General features: G+C 45.3%; 3 protein-coding genes across 5 annotated transcripts in view; 1 reads left to right on the forward strand and 2 right to left on the reverse strand.

The window, feature by feature from the left end:
- The first annotated feature begins 777 nt into the window (after window positions 1-777).
- Window positions 778-14252, forward strand: fgfr1b (fibroblast growth factor receptor 1b). 2 transcript variants are annotated; one of them, XM_078088573.1, is made up of 18 exons: window positions 935-1075; window positions 2381-2465; window positions 4754-4892; window positions 6904-7005; window positions 7092-7264; window positions 7344-7467; window positions 7917-8107; window positions 8337-8481; window positions 8853-9043; window positions 9264-9409; window positions 11164-11285; window positions 11383-11493; window positions 11570-11760; window positions 12046-12168; window positions 12243-12313; window positions 12664-12801; window positions 13315-13420; window positions 13547-14252. In XM_078088573.1, the coding sequence occupies exons 2-18, from the start codon at window positions 2457-2459 to the stop codon at window positions 13628-13630; spliced, it is 2166 nt and encodes a 721-aa protein (XP_077944699.1). In that variant the 5' UTR covers window positions 935-1075; window positions 2381-2456; the 3' UTR covers window positions 13631-14252. The 2 variants fall into 2 exon arrangements, with proteins under 2 accessions (XP_077944700.1, XP_077944699.1); XM_078088574.1 differs by lacking the exon at window positions 2381-2465 and having other exon boundaries at window positions 778-1075.
- A 2257-nt stretch (window positions 14253-16509) lies between these two features.
- Window positions 16510-18613, reverse strand: stc1l (stanniocalcin 1, like). Its single transcript, XM_040197508.2, has 5 exons — window positions 18449-18613; window positions 18034-18176; window positions 17835-17942; window positions 17637-17740; window positions 16510-17169 (listed from the first exon to the last, which is right to left on the reverse strand). Exons 1-5 carry the CDS (start codon window positions 18564-18566, stop codon window positions 16875-16877), a joined length of 768 nt encoding a protein of 255 aa, XP_040053442.2. The 5' UTR covers window positions 18567-18613; the 3' UTR covers window positions 16510-16874.
- Window positions 18614-19502: 889 nt separating this feature from the next.
- Window positions 19503-20911, reverse strand: part of LOC120831706 (cGMP-dependent protein kinase 1) — a 9188-nt gene continuing 7779 nt past the window's right edge. For both annotated transcript variants that reach the window (XM_078088576.1, XM_078088575.1), the window contains 5 exons: window positions 20820-20911; window positions 20516-20638; window positions 20113-20175; window positions 19971-20037; window positions 19503-19899 (listed from right to left, as the gene is read on the reverse strand). The exon at window positions 20820-20911 is cut by the window's right edge and continues 72 nt beyond it. In XM_078088576.1, the coding sequence (XP_077944702.1) occupies window positions 19801-19899; window positions 19971-20037; window positions 20113-20175; window positions 20516-20638; window positions 20820-20911 (444 nt within the window). In that variant the 3' untranslated portion in view covers window positions 19503-19800. The remainder of the gene's footprint in view (window positions 19900-19970; window positions 20038-20112; window positions 20176-20515; window positions 20639-20819) is intronic.

Raw genomic sequence — 20911 nt, forward strand, 5'->3', positions numbered from 1 at the left:
ACCTTTACACAGTGGTATTAGTACTTGTACTGTAACAGAGTACCTCTACACAGTGGTATTAGCACTTGTACTGTAACAGAGTACCTTTACCAGTGGTATTAGCACTTGTACTGTAACAGAGTACCTTTACACAGTGGTATTAGTACTTGTACTGTAACAGAGTACCTCTACACAGTGGTATCAGCACTTGTACTGTAACAGAGTACCTTTACACAGTGGTATTAGCACTTGTACTGTAACAGAGTACCTTTACACAGTGGTATTAGCACTTGTACTGTAACAGAGTACCTCTACACAGTGGTATTAGTACTTGTACTGTAACAGAGTACCTTTACACAGTGGTATTAGCACTTGTACTGTAACAGAGTACCTTTACACAGTGGTATTAGCACTTGTACTGTAACAGAGTACCTCTACACAGTGGTATTAGTACTTGTACTGTAACAGAGTACCTTTACACAGTGGTATTAGCACTTGTACTGTAACAGAGTACCTCTACACAGTGGTATTAGTACTTGTACTGTAACAGAGTACCTTTACACAGTGGTATTAGTACCTTAAGGGGGGCGAATGGTTAATCTCTCAGTAAATTGTGCACAACAGGAATGTAAAGAGAGGAAATTATTCCTGCTCCTGAAGGGGGGGGGTGAAGGCTCCTAGGGGAGAGAAGGAGGAGGGAGGAGAGGGAGGAGGAGGAGGGAGGAGAGGGAGGAGGGAGGAGAGGGAGGAGGAGGAGGGAGGAGAGGGAGGAGGAGGAGGGAGGAGAGGGAGGAGGAGGAGGGAGGAGAGGGAGGAGGGAGGAGAGGGAGGAGGAGGAGGGAGGAGAGGGAGGAGGAGGAGGGAGGAGAGGGCCGTGCATGAGGCTGCGTTGCGCCACTCTGAAGGGGAGTGAATGAATAGTTGTCGGGGGGCATTAATGGAGTGGGGGGGGGAAAACTCCCTCTGGAGGCGGAGCTGCTCCTGAGGACTCAGTGAGCAGAAAACAGCAGACGGCGCCTCGCTTAGCGCCATTAAACTGGGATCTTTTCCGCTCTCGTTGATCCGACTCTGAACATCGAGCCTCGGACCCACAGAGGTAAAAAAGAGCCGTCATGGAGAATACTGCTATACTTTACTACTATACTCTACTACTGTTCTTTACTACTATTCTCTACTACTGTACTTTACTACTATTCTCTACTACTGTACTTTACTACTATTCTCTACTACTGTACTTTACTACTATTCTCTACTACTGTACTTTACTACTATACTCTACTACTGTACTTTACTACTATTCTCTTCTACTGTACTTTACTACTATACTGCTGAACTTTACTACTATACTCTACTGCTGTACTCTAGTACTATACTCTACTGCTGTGCTTTACTACTATACTGCTGAACGTTACTACTATACTTTACTGCTGTATTCTAGTACTTTACTGCTGTGCTTTACTACTATACTGCTGTGCTTTACTACTATACTCTACTACTGTTCTTTACTACTATTCTCTACTACTGTACTTTACTACTATTCTCTACTACTGTACTTTACTACTATACTCCACTACTGTACTTTACTACTATACTGCTGAACTTTACTACTATACTGCTGTACTCTTGTACTATACTCTACTGCTGTGCTTTACTACTATACTGCTGTACTTTACTACTGTTCTCTACTGCTGTACTTTACTACTATATTCCACTACTGTACTTTACAACTATACTGCTGAACTTTACTACTATACTCTACTGCTGTACATAACTACTATTCTCTACTACTGTACTTTACTACTATTCTCTACTGCTGTACTTTACTACTATACTCTACTGCTGTGCATTACTACTATACTACTGAACTTTACTACTATACTCCACTGCTGTACTCTGGTACTATACTCTACTGCTGTGCTTTACAACTATACTGCTGAACTTTACTACTATTCTCTACTACTGTACATAACTACTATTCTCTACTACTGTACCTTACTACTATTCTCTACTGCTGTACTTTACGACTATACTCTACTGCTGTGCATTACTACTACACTGCTGAACTTTACTACTATACTCTACTGCTGTACTCTACTACTATGCTGCTGAACTTTACTACTATACTCTACTGCTGTACTCTATTACTATACTCTATGCTGTGCGTTACTACTATACTGCTGAACTTTGCTACTATACTCTACTGCTATACTCCAGTACTATAGTCTACTGCAGTACTTTACTATTTTACTCTACTGCTGTACTCTACTGCTCTTGACTATTATACTAATACACTTTACTAATGTTCTTTACTTAGATTCTAGATTATTTACTGCAGTAAAACTAATAAAAATTCATTTGTAACAACGATTTATATTTATATATCTTTTTTTCACATGTTTAGTGAGAAACCCTACTCACCAGAGGTGAAGAAGTACTACTGCCCAAGAAAAAGTGTCCTATTGATATCTACTCTTTAAATGAATAAGGTCTGTAGGTTCTCAACTCATTCACAGACTCAACATTTATCAATGGAGATAAGTGGAGATGATCTGTGGAGACGTCCATGATGTGAAAGCCTTTGACTCTGATTTGTCAACAACATGAAACAATCATTTTGCACCTGGATTTATAAAATGTTCACAATCATGTTCAGGAAATGTGTGAAAATGAGCACATATTTGGAAGATAAAGCCTCATTTGCATATTTCACCAGATTTTTCCATAAGAGTTGAGATCCAGAAGCTTGTTCATGTATTTAATCACCTGCTGGAGATTCACGTTCTCTTCCTGTTGCTCCTCCAGCTTGGACTCGCTCCGTCAGTTGGTTAAACGTTGCAGAGCTGCAGAATGTGGAGGGCAGGTGACGGGAGGAGAGTTCTTACTCGCTGAGGTCACTGAGAAGTAGAACTCTGACGTTCCAGATGTCGAAAGGGTTTAAAACACCCACATTCTGTTTCTCCCAGATGGGTCTTCTGATCTGCATGTTCTCCACGGCTTCTCCACCGGTTTTTATTCTACACGCAACAGTCCTTGAAGATGCAAAACTAGAAGTAAAGTATCTGGTTGTCTCTGGGAATGTGGGGGACGTAGTCGTCCTCTCATGTGTCTTCTGTCTCCAACTGAACGTCTTGTGTTTTTGGGACCAAATGATGTGTTTGAGGACAGTCGGGCGGTTCGCTGCAATCCTCTTTGTGTTTGTTTTAGTCTGCCAGTGTGAGTTTGATGGTGACAGCTATTTAGTGGGAACGGGGGGGTATGCACAGTTGCAGAGAGAGCCTGTCAATGCTGATTTTCGTCCCAGAAGTTAGCATGGAAGCTAATTTAAAAGGTTTTGTTTTTGAATTAGTTTAGTTGTTTATTCATTACGCACAGGTTGGATAATTAAGATTTAGGGTCATCAAGACTCATATTTAAAATAATAATAATAACGATGATGATGATGGCAGCAGGTGTCAGCAGGGCCACGGCAGGTGTCAGGACCAGGGTCCAGAAGGAACTACGATCTATGGGAGAAAGCACAAACAACTCCCAGAAAGAAGCTGAATTAGTCATGTGCATTAATAAAACGTGAGTTATTGTAGAACGAGAGCGTGAGAGAGGAGCTTGGTGTGTCCTAAGAATTCCCCCGGCATTCTAAGCCTATAGCAGCTTAACTAAGGGCTGGTCCGGACTAACCTGAGCCAGCCCTAACTATAGGCAGAATCAAAGAGGAACGTTTTAAGTTTTACTTTAAAAGAGCTGACCGAATCTGCCCCCCCGGACTGAAAGTGGAACCTGGTTCCACAGAAGAGGAGCTTGATGACTGAAGGCTCTGGCCCCCAGCCTACTTTTTAAAACCATAGGAACAACAAGTAACCAGCATCTATGGAGCGCAGCTGCATTGTAGGGCAACAAGGCAAAACGAGACATTTAGTGACGTCACCATGGAAACTGAGAAACTGAATGACAGGTTTTATAGAAAAGAGATATCCATCAGCGTATTAATCCACATTTAGAATCTGCTTTATCAGAATCAGAATAGGCTTTATTGGCCATGTATGTTTACACAAATAAAAAATAGAAATATAACAAATTTGAAAAAGACAGTAAAGACAACAAAATAGAAAAACAAAAAATAAGCATAAACATTTACTGGTATGTACAATATGAATGTGAAGGTGGTAGTAGTCCAATATAAATATGTAGTGCAAGTAGTGCAGATGGACTGTCTGGTTAATTGTGGAAAGAAGCTGATCCTGTGTCTGGTGGTTTTGCCGTACAGTGCTCCGTAGCGCCTACCAGGGGGAACAGCTTGGGTCCAGGGTGTCCGCAGTGATCATGCCAGCCCGTTTCATGACTCTGGAGGTGCACAAATCCAGGATGGATAGCAGGCTGGAACCATTGTCTGCAGTCTCTCTGCAGACAATCCGTTGTAGTCTGGCTCGGTCCTGTTTGGTGGCCGATCCAAACCACACAGTGATGGAAGAACAGAGAACACACTGGATGATGGCGAAGTAGAACACCTGAACTGGCGCAGGAAGTGCATCCTCTGCTGGGCCTCCAGTCGCTGTTGGAGCCCCATTTCAGGTCCTGGGAGATTGTGGATCCCAGAATCCTGAAGGTCTCGACAGCAGACAGTGTTGTTGAGTATAGTGAGGGGGGAATGATGGGGGGCTCTTCTTAAAGTCCACTGTCATCTCCACAGTTTTGAGCTTGTTCAGCTCCAGGTTGTTCTCCCCACACTAGGATCGGTATTCAAGTGAAAACCTAAATAATGAATCCTTCTCGTCCACAGACAGGAAGCGCATCAACACACGAGGGCGACATGCCGCCCCCCCGCTGCCTCCGGCTGCTGCTCTGCTGCATCCTGCTGGTTCTGTTGGTCCAGTTTCCTCAGACCCGGTCCTCACCGGCCACCGAGGACACGGATACAGGTGCGACCAAAGCAATTAAACGATTGAACAGCGTGCAGAAAATGAATGTACAGAAGAAGCATTAAAAAGTGGCAAAATAGTTCCTCATCCAGCTTCTGAGATCCAATGTCTTCTCCGACCCCCCCATCCCACTCTGATTAGATAGTAGGAAATAGGATAAAGTATTCACTCCATTTTACAGATTACACCTGAACTCAGTTCCTCCTCCTGTTGATGTAAACACTGACTAGGTGTTTTATAATGTGATGATACCATGAAAGATCCTACTTATTTATTTACACTGTGATGTCTTAACTTTAAACCATCAGCTCAGTTACGGTTCATTAAACCACCGCTGGGTGTGTTTGAGACCTCTTTGATCTAAGAAACACAATAAAAGTTCCCCACAGCGTTTTGGAAGTACTTGTATATTAGTGGTACTCTTTGCCTTTGTTTGTGCCTCTGTTAGCTCTGTTAGCACTGCTAGCTCGGTTAGCACAGCAGTACATATAGAGATGCAAAAAACTATGGGAAGTGAAAAATGCCTCATTCCTTCCTTTCACATCAGAAGAAGTACTTTTAAATAAGTTCGGCTGTGGGTGTTTGTTGTGTGCGTCTATTTTATGTGTTTCTAAAAGCTTTTCAAAGTTTCCAGTGAGAGAACGTCTCACTGAGACATTGTGACTAAGAAAAAGGTTTTGTGCTTTGGGACATCTGAAACTGGTTAGAGAGATTTCGTTTTGATGGTTGGCTCTGGGTTTCTGGTCTTTGTATCCTGCGCACACACACACACACACACACACACACACACACACACACACCCACACACACACACACACACACACACACACACACACACACACACACACACACACACACACACACAGCAGAACAAGGTTTCTGTGCATATGAATGTATTTACCTTCTGTTGGTTTGGCTTCAAACATCTGGAGTCCAGTCAACGTCATTCTGTTGTTTTCCAGCACGTAAACTAGTCTGTTTTTAATTTCCCACCTCGCCGGCTTGGACTCCGTCCTCCCTCCTCGCGGAGAGGACCAACCCAGTTAATTGTTCCTGTAACTGCAGTGAACTCCGTCCCTGGAACCGACCAGCCGGCGCTGCTCTTTTTATAAACCGTTTCATGTGGTTCACACAAGTTGCACATTTGTCATAATCTGTATTTCCAGTTTGCTCACTATCTTATTCTTGCGTCCAGTGTCTCCGGTTCTAAGAAGTAAGGGGTTCCAAAGGCTTCTTCCTACCCAGAACCCTTTAATTCCGAGCCGTCCTTGGTTGAACGAAGGCTTCTTTGTGAGATTAATAGTTCATTGAGAGTTGTTTATTTTAACAAAGGCTTCTTCAGGGTTCTGGATTATACCCCCTTGATTAAACAAAGGCTTCTTCAGGGTTCTGGATTATACCCCTTTGATTAAACAAAGGCTTCTTCAGGGTTCTGGATTATACCCCTTTGATTAAACAAAGGCTTCTTCAGGGTTCTGGATTATACCCCCTTGATTAAACAAAGGCTTCTTCAGGGTTCTGGATTATACCCCCTTGATTAAACAAAGGCTTCTTCAGGGTTCTGGATTATACCCCTTTGATTAAACAAAGGCTTCTTCAGGGTTCTGGATTATACCCCCTTGATTAAACAAAGGCTTTCAGGTTCCAGATGAAAGCATTGGCGTATAAAAGGGATCTTCTGTGGAAAAGTTTGTGGCCTAAACTCTTTGAATGAAAATAGGGTCTCGTTAGCACCCATCACGGGTTTATAGACCCTTTCAGCAGTGGTTCAGTCACAGAAGGTTCTAGGTAGAACCCCCTTTTTTGGATCAGAACAATTTTACAGACGCTCCGCCAGAACACCCATAAAGGTTTTTCCTACTGGGATTTCAATGGGAACATAGGGGAGGTCAGAGGTCAGAGGTGAATGCGTTGGATTGTCTGAGGAACATCTGGCGACCCAGAAAGAGAAGTTCTGAAATCTGACCACACAACACCCGAGTCTATGAAGCATTTCAACTTTTTTTTTCAGCCAACACGGGGAAATCTTCTGAAGACGAGGAGGAAGACGAGTCATCTTCGGAAGAGAACAAACTGTCCAACGAGTTGTCGACGAGCAACGAGAAGCTCCAAGGTGACTCCTCCCACCCTCGATTCTTCTTCTCTCTCCTCCCACTGTGGTCTTTGAGTTGATAACGCGGCGATGCTTTGCCCCGTCAGCGTCGGCGCCTCTGTGGGTGAACGCGGAGAAGATGGAGAAGAAGCTGCACGCCGTCCCCGCCAGCCAGACGGTAAAGTTCCGTTGCCAGGCGACGGGAAACCCGGTTCCCTTGTTGCGCTGGTACAAGAACGGGAAGGTTTTCAGGAAGGACCAAAGGATCGGTGGCTTCAAGGTGAGTTTTCAAAAACCTGCAGAAGTCCAACCACTTGTATTTGTGAGTGTTTTCTAAAATGATCTCCTGGATCTTTCAGATCAGAGACCACATGTGGACTCTGATAATGGAGTCTGTGGTCCCGTCGGATAAAGGGAACTACACTTGTGTGGTGGAGAATGAATATGGGAGCCTCAAGCACACCTACCTGCTGGACGTAGTTGGTAAGAAGATCATAGAAGATCTAAATGTAGATAAAACTGACACACCTGGAAAAGACAGAGGGCATCTCCAGTTTTAATGCAGACCACCTAAAGTAAGGACTAGTCATGACTGGGACCAGAGTAGATCAAGTCAAGACAAAGACTTTGAGGGCTTGAGACCAAGCAAAGACCAAGACCAGAGAGTCTGGACAGAGAAAAACCCAAGACCATGAGAAGTTGAGACCAGCGCAAAGACCAAAGCCAGGATGTCTCTAGACCGAGTCCATACCTGGTCTTTGAGGGGTAGATTCTGTTTGTGATGTCTGAACTGATACCCTTTAACTTTGTGATCATGCAGATTTAAAATGAGGGAGGATTGCTATTGTAAATAACACGGCGAACCCTGATGATGCTGAATGAGCGTCGCTGGTTCACCTGTAACTCATTTTATTCATTTTAACACCCGGCAGAGCGCTCCCCCCACAGGCCGATCCTGCAGGCCGGTCTGCCGGCCAACCAGACGGCGCAGGTCGGCCGTAACGTGGAGTTTGTGTGCCGCGTGTTCAGTGACCCGCAGCCTCACATCCGGTGGCTCAAACACATCACCGTCAATGGCAGCCGAGAGGCCCCGGATGGACACCCGTACATCCTGGTCCTCAAGGTAAGTCCCTGCAGAGGTCCACGTTCCAGAGTCCAGAGGTTCACAGTCTAGCTGTCCAAAGTCCAGATGTTCGTAGATTTGGGTGACCTACTTATTTTTTATTATTTGATTGATTATTTTCTTTTTTAAATGTCATCAAATAGTGAATAATAGCCGTCAGCTGGAGGTCGGTCTTTCTTTTCTTGACGTTTTTTTTCTTCCTGTCACATTACGCCGCTTCTCTTCCCAGACGGCGGGCTTGAACACAACGGACAAAGAGATGGAGGTTCTGACCCTGAGGAATGTGACACCGGGCGACTCAGGCGAGTACACCTGTATGGCGGAAAACTCCATCGGCGTCTCTCATCACTCCGCCTGGCTCTCAGTGGTCGACGGTACGTTGCGTTCCTCTTAATTAACAACGTTTCTGTTTGCTGCTGCCTTCAACTGACCATTTCTGCAGAAGTCTGAATTCTTCAATTACAATACATACTATTTTATTCTATTTCAAATCTTTCAACGTCTTTTTTCTCCTTTCAATGTCTGTTTTTCTATGTTTCAATGTATTAATATTCTTAACTGTTTGTAAATCTCCTTGTCTTATGTTTTTAATGGTTTTATGTGGAGCACTTTGAATTGCCTTGTTGTTGAAATGAGCCATATTGCCTTACCTCTTCCTGGAGCTCCTTCTCCTGTAGCTCCTGGAGCTCCTCCTCCTGGAGCTCCACCAATGGCACCTTCTACCTTTCTTTCTCTCTGGTCACAGAGGTGCCTCCCGCCCTGCTGCCCTCTCAGACATACCTGGAGATCTTCATCTACTGCTTGGGCTTCTTCATCATCGTCATCGTGGTGGCCACGGCGGTGGTCTGCCGGCTCTGCTGCGCCCCGAAGAAGAGCGACTTCAGCGGGCCACTGGCGGTCCAGAAGTTGGCCAAGAGCATCCCGCTGAGGAGACAGGTAGGGTTCCAGTTCCTGTTCCCCGCTGAAGTTCACCACAGAGATGAAACCAAACAGCATCTCATTTCAAAGTAAACAAACACTTTGCTCCATGTTATGTACGCGTCTACTTCCACCGGACTGCGTTGACAGAAACAGTGATTTTTAGTGTCGAATTCATTGGACTATTTATCATAATGTAGGTATTTGCGATCTCAAGCAATCGCTCCTCCCCCTGCAGGTGTCGTTGGATTCCTCGTCCTCCCTCCAGTCCGGGATGTGTTTGGTGCGCCAGTGTCGTCTCTCCAGCGGCGCGACCACCATCCTGACGGGGATGTCGGAGTACGAACTCCCCTACGACTCCGCCTGGGAGCTTCCTCGTGACAGGTACGACATTCTGCAGGTTGAGTCTACCGCCGAGCTTCATGTTTCTGTTACACCCAGGAGTCAAGCGTCACGAGTTAAAGCTGCATTCTCTGTAGTGACCAGCAGGGGGCGACTTCTCTGCTCCCATAGACGTCTATGAGGAAATGACTCTACTTCTCTGTAGTGACCAGCAGGGGGCGACTCCTCTGCTCCCATAGACGTCTATGAGGAAATGACTCTACTTCTCTGTAGTGACCAGCAGGGGGCGACTCCTCTGCTCCCATAGACGTCTATGAGGAAATGACTCTACTTCTCTGTAGTGACCAGCAGGGGGCGACTCCTCTGCTCCCATAGACGTCTATGAGGAAATGACTCTACTTCTCTGTAGTGACCAGCAGGGGGCGACTCCTCTGCTCCCATAGACGTCTATGAGGAAATGACTCTACTTCTCTGTAGTGACCAGCAGGGGGCGACTCCTCTGCTCCCATAGACGTCTATGAGGAAATGACTCTACTTCTCTGTAGTGACCAGCAGGGGGCGACTCCTCTGCTCCCATAGACGTCTATGAGGAAATGACTCTTTCATTCCCTCAGTAAACGTTGTAAACATGAGTTTATGGTCTCAGTCTCTAGTTTCAGCATGATGTTCATTTAGTGAATTATGGTCCATTTAGAGTCAAACAGACCATAAAGCAGGGGACGCTTTAGGGCGGGGCTACATGCTGATTGACAGGTCTCTATGTTGAGGATAGATAAGTTGTTATTTACAGTCTTCACTTCAATCTCCTGCCTCACTGACTGTCTGCAGTCTCTCAGAGCTTCACCCTTCATGACAAATTACATCTTTCCAACGGGCTAAAAAAGTGTCGCCAGTAAATCTTCAGGAACCCACAGAGCGCCTTCTAATCTCTGCTCCTTGTGTGGCCTCGACCTCGTTCCTTCAGGCAAACTGCTGCTCGGGCCACACAAATAAAAATAAACCATGTTGTACGCTTATTTACCTTCTTATTGTACAAAAGCGTTTGATGTTTATTCCACCCAACAGAACGTGAAACAATAAGAAACAAACTGATTTCTGTCCTTAAACGTTTTACTTGACATGTCCTCTGTCTTGTTAGTATGTTGTTGACATGTCCTCTGTCTTGTTAACATGTTGTTGACATGTCCTCTGTCTTGTTAACATGTTGTTGACATGTCCTCTGTCTTGTTAACATGTTGTTGACATGTCCTCTGTCTTGTTAACATGTTGTTGAAATGTCCTCTGTCTTGTTAGTATGTTGTTCACATGTCCTCTGTCTTGTTAACATGTTGTTGACATGTCCTCTGTCTTGTTAACATGTTGTTGACATGTCCTCTGTCTTGTTAGTATGTTGTTGATATGTCCTCTGTCTTGTTAGTATGTTGTTGACATGTCCTCTGTCTTGTTAGTATGTTGTTGACATGTCCTCTGTCTTGTTAACATGTTGTTGACATATCCTCTGTCTTGTTAGTATGTTGTTGACATGTCCTCTGTCTTGTTAGTATGTTGTAGATATGTCCTCTGTCTTGTTAACATGTTGTTGACATGTCCTCTCTCTTGTTAGTATGTTGTTGACATGTCCTCTGTCTTGTTAGTATGTTGTAGATATGTCCTCTGTCTTGTTAACATGTTGTTGACATGTCCTCTCTCTTGTTAGTATGTTGTTGACATGTCCTCTGTCTTGTTAGTATGTTGTTGACATGTCCTCTGTCTTGTTAGTATGTTTTTGACATGTCTCGTTGGCATGGCGTCCTCAGGCTGACCCTGGGGACGCCTCTGGGCGAAGGCTGTTTCGGTCAGGTGGTTCTGGCCGAGGCCGTCGGGCTCGACAGGAATAAACCGACGCGTCTCTCTAAGGTGGCCGTGAAGATGCTGAAAGGTGATCCACACCATTCAATTCATTGTGAATCATACCAGATCTCGAGAGTCACAATGATTTGACCTTTGACCCGGGGCTGTCTTGTTGTCGCGTTCAGCGGACGCCACGGAGAAGGACCTGTCCGACCTGATCTCTGAGATGGAGATGATGAAGATGATCGGCAAGCACAAGAACATCATCAACCTGCTGGGCGCGTGCACTCAGCGCGGTGAGTGTGTCCTCCGTGAGCGGCGGTCTGTGGGTGCCGATGTGTCCAGATGTTAATGTGACCCCCCCTCCGTTAGGCCCCCTGTACGTGGTGGTGGAGTACGCCTCCCAGGGGAACCTGAGGGAGTTCCTCCGGGCTCGCCGACCGGTCGGGTTGGAGTACTGGAGCGGGCCGAGGCAGGCGACCTTGGGGAGGCTGGAGGTCAGGGAGCTGGTGTCGGCTGCGTACCAGGTGGCCCGAGGGATGGCCTACCTGGCCTCCAAGAAGGTCAGTGAGATCCCGAGAGACTCCCTCATGGGCCTCTGAATCCAACATCAGTGAGCCTGTTGTCTCTAAACAGTTTATCACATGTTTATCACAGAAAGAGGCTGGAAAAACGCTCATTGTTGTCAGACTTTCCTCTTTCTGACGCCGCTTGAACGCATCATCTGTGACAAACCAACAACCAGAATTTTTGTAATTGTGATATTTCATCAAAAACATGTTATTTATTAAAAATGTCTCCATTGAAGAGATCACATTAAAGCCAAGCGTTTGACTCCCCCCCCCCAGTGTATCCACAGAGACCTGGCAGCCAGGAACGTGTTGGTCACAGAGGACGACGTCATGAAGATCGCTGACTTTGGTCTCGCTCGAGACGTCCACCACATCGACTACTACAAGAAGACCACCAATGTAAGAGTGGATGTCCTCATGTCTTCATGTCCTCATATCCTCACGTCTTCATGTCCTTGTGTCCTCCTGCTCAGGGCCGTCTCCCGGTGAAGTGGATGGCACCTGAAGCTTTGTTTGACCGCGTCTACACACATCAAAGCGACGTGTAAGTTTCAGCTATAAAACCGTGTTTCTGAGGGTTAAACGTTACATAAATAAATGAGTCTGAATATTAATCCAGTCACAACTCAACAGAGATATTATGACCTCATCTGTTGGTTCTTTTTCTTGTTTTGTCTGCATGAAAATATTTAAAAGCTCATCAGAAGTCCAGGAAGTCCTCTCTAAATATTGAAAAGTTATCCAGTTATAAAAGAGAGAAAAGCTTCGAGAAACTGGAAGCAGAACAATGACTTGGTGTCTCTGCGGGGGAGGAGCTGTCAATGACTCAATGAACCATCATCTTGTTCATCGCGTGCCCGAGCTTCCTCTAAAGCTTCCTCCGTGCTGCTGCAGGTGGTCCTTCGGAGTCCTGCTGTGGGAGATCTTCACCCTGGGCGGGTCCCCGTACCCCGGGGTCCCCGTGGAGGAGCTCTTCAAGCTGCTGAAGGAGGGCCACCGCATGGAGAAACCCTCGGCCTGCACGGAGGAGCTGTGAGTTCACGCTCCTCATATGAGTCCAGAGAAGGAGGCGCAGCATCGTCAGACTAGAGTGTAGAAAGGCTCTCTGGTTCCTCTGAGATGTTTCTTCTGTGCTAAATCCATTTCATCAGCCACAGAATCGAGGCATCGAGAGGAGACTGAATTCAAACTATTTCCAATGTCAAATCCCAAAACAATAATTTCCCTTTTTTCCCATGATTCTGGTTCTGATTTGTGTTGTCCAAAATAGTAACATGACCTTTGACCTTTGAAAAGTAAAAACAATCAAAACGATCACATGATCAATGACATGTTCAATCCACATGATGTAAGTGCCTCATACAGTAAGAGTAGTAATACGAGCAGTAGCGCCTTGTTCTTGTGGTCATCATTGGTCTCATCTTGTTAAAATACTTCATTTAGACTTTTCATGACGTAGTGAGGTGCTGACATCACACAGGTCTCTTTTTTCAGAGAGGCTTGTAGAACATTCTGTGTGAAGGGCCGAGTGTTTTGTTCCATCAGGTACATGATGATGAGGGACTGCTGGGCCGCCGTCCCGTCTCGCAGGCCCACGTTCCTCCAGCTGGTCGAAGACCTGGACCGCACGCTGTCTCTCATGGCCAACCAGGTAACGGGTTCTTCATGGAGATACCTTCATCCCGTTAACTAGCTGCATTCTCTGCAGTGACCAGCAGGGGGTTATTTCTCAGTGAGGGTCTCTGCGTTTTTTAACCCGGTGGTCCCGTCTCTGCAGGAGTACCTGGAGCTCGCCGTTCCTCTGGTCCAGTATTCTACGGTCACCTCCACCTCCTCGGCTGGTTCCTGTAGCTCCACGTAGGCGTCCTGGGACTTTTTTTTCCTTCATCTCGTGTCCTCTGCTGGGACAAGGCCGGCGGCTCGAGGAGACTCAGACGAAGCTTCGTTGTCGTTTATCCTGATGTGAGGAACAGCTGGACGGAGCTGGACTCCCCAGTTGGGCCTCAGGAAACAGCATCTCATCCACACGGAGAGTCCAGCGGAGAGGACGTGAGAGCTGCTGCTGTGCTGCTCATTGCATCCGTGCTTTGGTTATGTTAATACAAATAACAATAATAATAGAAATGTGTCATCAGTGGGAATATTGTACTATACTATTCTTTTATGTGGAAGACCAAACTGGATTTAAATGAGAAATATTGACAGTAATAAAGGGGGAAACAGAAGAGTGAATTAAAATGCACCACAATTAAATCTAAAAACGTGTAATAAACTTTACTTTTTATTTGTCCACCAACAAGTTATTACTCATTTATAGATGTATTCATTTATTTTGCACCAACATGTATTTCTCCGCAGTAAAAGATGATACACTTCAACATTGCACTTGTCGTCCCGCTGGTTGCTGCCTGCCAGAAACGCTTCTAGTTGAATGTGTAACGTTAACTAGTTAACAACTGTATTAAAAATATTTTTGGAATTTTGTTCTGTTGTTGTGATGATATTGACAAAACATATTTTCTCTCCTTTTCAGTCAAAAACAAAGATTTTCTAAATTGTGTTTGAGTTTTTTCGCTGGTTCTTCATCCTCCAACAGGACAACTCGAAATGTCCCTATTTTACATAAATGTCCTCACTTTGTAGTTACAACCTGTCAGTCCCCTCTACCTAGCGAGTATAAGCCAAACACACACACACACACACACACACACATTAACATAACACGTAGTAATAACGTAGTAACACAAAGTAATAATGTAAGGCGTAGAAATAACGTAGTAACACCATAATAATGTAACGTGTAGTAATAACGTAGTAACACCATAGTAATAAAGTGGTAACACGCAATAATAATGTAACGCGTAGTAATAACGTAGTAACACCATAGTAATAACGTAGTAACACGTAATAATAATGTAGTAACACAAAGTAATAATGCAACGCGTAGTAATAACGTAGTAACACCATAGTAATAACGTAGTAACACAAAGTAATAATGTAACGTGTAGTAATAACGCAGTAACACCATAGTAATAACGTAGTAACACGTAATAATAATGTAACACGTAATAATAACGTAGTGACACAAAGTAATAACGTAGTAAAACCATAGTAATAACGTAGTAACACATAATAATAATGTAACCCGTAGTATTAACGTAGTAACAACGTAGTAACACCATAGTAATAACGTAGTAACACCATAGTAATAACGCAGTAACACAAAGTAATAATGTAACGTGTAGTAATAACGCAGTAACACCATAGTAATAACGTAGTAACACCTAATAATGTAACGCGTAGTAATAACGTAGTAACACATAGTAATAATGTAACCCGTAGTATTAACGTAGTAACACCGTAGTAATAATGTAGTAACACCATAGTAATAACGCAGTAACACAAAGTAATAATGTAACGTATAGTAATAGCGCAGTAACACCATAGTAATAACGTAGTAACACGTAATAATAATGTAATGCGTAGTAATAACGTAGTAACGCCATAGTATTAACGTAGTAACGCTGTAGTATTAACGTAGTAACACCATAGTAAGAACGTAGTAACATGTAGTAATAACACAGTATTAACGTAGTAACAACATAGTAATAACGTAGTGGAAGCGCGGCCGGCTGGTATAAAATGTCTGAATCAGTTCTCTTTTCGTTCAGCTCTGCAGACGCGTTCCTGACCGATTCTGAGTTGACCGAGAAATGGTTCACCTGCCTGATGGGCGTTAATGGGCCGTAAAGAGGAGCTGAGGCCGTTAGTGACAGATGGCCGAGCGAGAGACGTTGAGTCCCAACAAACAGGATATGGAGTAAATACTGTGTTTCAAAGTACTGTATTCAATATTAAACCAAGGTGAAAGTAGCATTATCGGCTTCATGTACTTAAAGTACGAGCAGTACTGATGAAAAGATACTCGTTGTTCACTAAAATGTTTCCTCTAACATTAAGATACTTCATTACTACTATTGTAAAAAAATATAGAATGTATTTGAATTATAACTAGTAAAAGTACTCATAGTGCAGTACAATATACTTAACGTATCAGTAGTAGAAGTACTCTTGTGCAGTAAAAGTATTTGTTGTACCGGTCTTTGAAGCCTGAACCAATGTGTCAGAGACGGGGGACTTCAGGCCGTGTGAACGCTCGCTGTCGGCCTTCTCTTCGTCACGGTAACAATTCATAAATTCTTCACAAAGTACTTTGTACAAAGGAAAAGCAGTAAAGTAAAACAACACATTCAAAAAGATAAATAAAATAAAATAAAACGAAAGAAAGAAAATGAAGAAAAGCAATAAAAGGAAAACATCATTATAAGTTTTCAGCCCCCCCGTAAATTCACCAACCATAACAAAACTATTTGAAACACCTTTAAGTGGAAATACTTGTTAACTTGTGTAAATTATTGATTTAAGCCACCGGGTTCTTCTACAAGCTACAAGAATACAGATCAAGGTTATTCTTGATCTTTCAAATAAAGTGTCCTTAGACTTATTGCTTTTTATATAATCATCAATATAATTATATAAAGGAAGAAAAATACACTTAAATACAAGTTCCCACATTTCTTTTGGGAAATAAATATTCTATTGTTACCATTTTATTTAAATAAATAATATATTTACATATTTAAATATATGTGTATGTTTGTATGCATATATAAAAATAAATAAATATTAAATAATAAAACTTATTTTACACGTTTTGAAGAAAAATCACACAAACCGAAATCACACAACATCATTTATTTCACCAGTCAAGTCGTCTTATGTGTTACAGCAGCTTCTCATTCAAACATCACATACAACTTTTAAACTAATAAAGTGATCTCAGACCAGCAGTTTGTCCTCTAACAGGAGACCTGAAGATGCTCCACGACCAGCGTGGAACCTTCAGGACCTCCTCCCACCCCCTCAAATATAACGGCCTCATAAATTAACTTGTTTAGGAAAATAGATATCAATCAGTGAAAATCAAATGTCTGTAAAGGATCTCAGGCAGTCGGCCCGAGCAAATCACCCTAAATATGAATAACAAAGATTAGTAATTATTACCCGATCCCCATCTAAAGCTGCAGCTGATCTGCGTGAGTCGTCTACTGCTCGCCCTGGCCCCCCCCCTCCACCTGGTCCACGGACCTCTTCCTGGCGAACAGGTGGGTGGGGTCCCGGCCCCTGAAGCCCGGCTGCACGTTGAACACCGGCATGTTCCTCCAGCTGGACGGGTTGCTGTAGGCGGCGGCGTCGGAGCCGGCGGCGCAGGGCTTGCTCTGGACCAGCTGGAGGAAGGTCTCCATGTCGGGGCCCAGCCGGGCCACCAGGCCGGTCCGCACCGCCGCCACCGTCTCCTCGTCGCAGGCCTGCAGCGCCTGCAGCAGCGTGCTGTAGTACCTGCAGCACGGGAGGTGAAGGGGGTCAACGAGTACATCTCAGGTTCTTAATCTCAAATCAAGGTTGGTATCATCGTATTTGTTAGAGTTTCTTTTGTGCTTGTAAATGTTTGAACCAGGAGACAAAGTTCTTTAACGTGAAGTCAGAGTTAAAGCTGCATTCTCTGTAGTGACCACCAGGGGGAGAACAGGGGAGGCTTTAGGGCGGAGCTACACACTGACTGACAGGTCTCTGCCGGAGACGCATAAACCATCTCTACGTCCGCTGTAGTCCATATATGGTCATATGGTCACTTCCTGTTCACCGGCTGCAAATAACCAAATTATTCTTGTAAAGAGTCCGTGGTCTGAAGTACAGACTCTTGATGGTATGGACAATATTGTAGCGACCGTATTTACGACTATATGACGTTACTTGCTCCAATGTTAGCATAGCTTAGCATTACCTGTGGAGAGGTGTGTGCTCACCTGTTGGGGAAATGCGTTGGAACCTGCACCACCTCCCCGATGGCCTCAGGGTTGGTTCGAGCCACAGTGCAAATGTCCAGACTGCTGTAACACTCTTCCTGCACCTTTCCATTCATAAATGAAACAAAGAGTCAGGAACTCAGCGACCAATCCGAAGGGAGGAGTTCAGCGACCAATCAGAAGGCTCGTCTCACAAACCTCGGCGATCATCCTCTGGAAGATGTTACAGCGACGGATGGTTTGGAAAACCTTGGAGGAGATTCCCTGGGAGATGCAGTGAAGACTCTTCTTCACGAAGGTTTTACCCTGAGGGGGGGACAGTGGGACAGGGAGAGAGTGAGACAGATGGCGGGTGAGACAGACGGGTGAGACAGACGGGTGGGACAGACTGACTGACCTCCGTGTTGAAGGTGGCAGCTGATTGGAGGAAGAGCTCACAGATCTCGTGCATCCCGTCGGTGTCACAGGTCGAGTTCTCCAGACAAGAGAAGAATCCACAACCGACAGCGACGGCTCCGTTCAAACATCTGGCCACATCAGCTGCACACGTTATTAAATATGTTATTATGTTGTCATCGTTGAGGCATTATTTTATACACAATATTAGCTAATAGGAGCTAATTTCACCATATGTATATATATATATATATATATATATATATATATATATATACCTCCTCACCTCCTATATTTAGGTATATGTTCATATACTACTACATATTACGCCACAATATGTTAGAGACCGGGAGACACCAGGAGACACCGGGAGACACCGGGAGAGACCGGGAGACAGCGGGAGACAGCGGACTCACTCGGGCTGTTGGCGGAGAATCGGGCCCGGCGGGGAGCCGCCTCGTCCGGCAGCAGCTGGAAGGCGGCGGCGGAGGCGGCGAGCAGCAGCAGCAGCAGCAGCGAGGAGCTGGACGTCATGGTGTCTCTGCGGGGGAGGAGCTGGTCCTGGTTCTGGTCTCCTGCTCCTCCTGCAGGTTTATATGGGGGGCCGCGTGGGACGGACCAATCACAGTGCAGCGCGGCGTGTGAGCGCGTGTTGATGGTTTATTCATGGGGGGAATTTAGCCGCTCACATGAGTGGAAGTTTCCACGAGAGGAACGTTTCCGAGCAACGACGTCACGATGAATTTAAAGTCGACAGAAGAGAAAGAAACGAGCTCACGATGAAAAGAAACGCTGCTGAAATGAGTTTCTTGTTGTTTATTAAATACAAGATATAAATACATACACAGGTTTGATTATTCTAAAAGCAGCTTCAGGTCCCATCGTGGTCACATGGGAAGTACTACATCTACACCTCGCCGTGGTTACTTTCAGGGGGGAGGGGAGGGGGAGGAGCTCGCCGTGAGACTCTCTTATCAGCGGAGACCCGTCAGTCGAGGACGACGACTTTCCATCACGAACAGGAAGCAGTGAACCGGCCCAGAGGTCAAGAGGTCAACAGGCTGATAAACATCTCCCCCCTCCCCGCCCTGCGCTCACTCACCTCCTAAAGCAAAGCATTGTGGGAAAACAAGCATCTCTTAAAGCAGCTTTTATGTTAAACTAAGGACGTCTTCCTTATGACATCATGACAGTGTTTGTGATGTCACGTCCACAGTGACTCATCAGTGTCTCATAGTCAGGGGACACACACACACTACAGACACACACACACACACACTACAGACACACACACACACACACACTACAGACACACACACTACAGACACACACACACACACACACACACACACTACAGACACACACACACACACACTACAGACACACACACACACACACACACACACTACAGACACACACACTACAGACACACATCCTATGATTTATAATAATGTATCCTGACAGTTTATATTATTTATAACTGTATTGAAAAGATTGGAGATTTTATTCATTCATTTTTTACACGTTGAGATGATTAAAAATGTACATTATTAATATATTCCATAATTGTTGGACTATTGTGATTACGTATATTATTTCTTCCTGAAACCGTCCAGCTCCTCATTTTATGACTCATCACTTGTTAGAATATTCATCACCAAATGCTTTTCTCCTAAATGGTCATTTTTTAACCCTTAACTTTCTTTTTATTCGGGATTTGTCCTCCTCTGAACTTGATGGAGATAAGGAGGTTCTTTCGTCTCCTCCGTTAGAACTCCTCGTCCCAGCCGGACTCCTCGTCGGGGGGGGGCTCCTCGCCGTCTTCGGGGAAGTAGTCGAAGTTGCTGTTGTCCAGCGGCCCGTCCACCTGTGAGAGAGACGGAGGTCACTGCTCTGACCGGAGACCTGCTACCTGACGGAGGGCTGAGGGGCTCCCACCGTGGGGGTGAAGGGCGAGGCCACGGTTCCCTGGCGGAGGCCGTCCCAGTTGAAGCCTTCGAACCACCTGAGGGGCAGAAGTCAGACGCTTTGCATGACGCCGGCGAGAGAAGCACGCGAGGAGGACAGACACGTGTCTTACTTGTGCTTCTGGATGTCCTTCGCTCCGTTCTTCTGGTTCCCCAGCCTCTCCGAAGGGTTGTCCCTGAGACAGACACACACTCAGGCTCCGCCCACACCAGCACATGGCCCTCAAATGTAAGATCTCTGGGATCGGATTGAGTTGGATCAAAGCTGCCTCGTGATCGCTGTTCCTCTGCGTGACGAAGACGGCGCGTCGCTATCTGGCTTTACAGGGTCGTCTGGGTCCCCTCAGCTGTCTCTACTGTCTTTACTCTGGTATCTGACCTACTGACGTGGTTTCACCACCGGCTGACCTGACGTTTCAATTTCATTTTAAACGCAGGAGACAAACAGCTTGAAGGAAAACATCTGTTTAAAGTGAACATCTGTACACGTGCGGACTGTTTCCACTGGTCTTTAACCTGCAGAGGCGCTTAACGAGGTTGGCGGCGCTCTTGGTGATCTTCTTGGGGAACTCGACCATGTCGATGCCCCTCAGGATGACGTTGTAGGTCTGCATCGGGTCGGAGCCGGAGAACGGGGGGCTGCAGGGGGGAGGGAACCCGGGTCAAATAGTGTTCACAGATCTAGACTCAGTGGTTTCCTGGTTTCTGGGGACCTGTGAAGCTGATCCAATGATCAACCCTGTGGTTTCTGCACCTGATCCGGCCGTGAGTCCAGATTCCCACAGACTATTTGGTGAAGAGGTGCAATGGTCTGGTGTACCTGCCGCTGAGCAGCTCAAAAACCAGGATCCCCAGAGACCAGCAGTCGGCGGAGCTGTCGTGGCCTTTGTTCAGGATGATCTCAGGGGCCAC

Source organism: Gasterosteus aculeatus, chromosome 14, assembly GCF_964276395.1.
Source record: "Gasterosteus aculeatus chromosome 14, fGasAcu3.hap1.1, whole genome shotgun sequence".
Taxonomy (NCBI): domain Eukaryota; kingdom Metazoa; phylum Chordata; class Actinopteri; order Perciformes; family Gasterosteidae; genus Gasterosteus; species Gasterosteus aculeatus.

What these genes read in the sequence shown, in the direction of transcription:
- stc1l (XM_040197508.2), bottom strand. Translation starts at nt 18,566, where the DNA reads ATGACGTCCAGCTCCTCGCTGCTGCTGCTGCTGCTGCTCGCCGCCTCC. An exon ending in ATTCTCCGCCAACAGCCCGA is followed by an intron (nt 18,177 to 18,448) that starts GTGAGTCCGCTG and finishes TAACGTGTGCAG; the next exon opens with CTGATGTGGCCAGATGTTTG. An exon ending in TCCAGAGGATGATCGCCGAG is followed by an intron (nt 17,741 to 17,834) that starts GTTTGTGAGACG and finishes ATGAATGGAAAG; the next exon opens with GTGCAGGAAGAGTGTTACAG.
- fgfr1b (XM_078088573.1), top strand. An exon ending in CCTACCTGGCCTCCAAGAAG is followed by an intron (nt 11,761 to 12,045) that starts GTCAGTGAGATC and finishes CCCCCCCCCCAG; the next exon opens with TGTATCCACAGAGACCTGGC. An exon ending in TACACACATCAAAGCGACGT is followed by an intron (nt 12,314 to 12,663) that starts GTAAGTTTCAGC and finishes GTGCTGCTGCAG; the next exon opens with GTGGTCCTTCGGAGTCCTGC.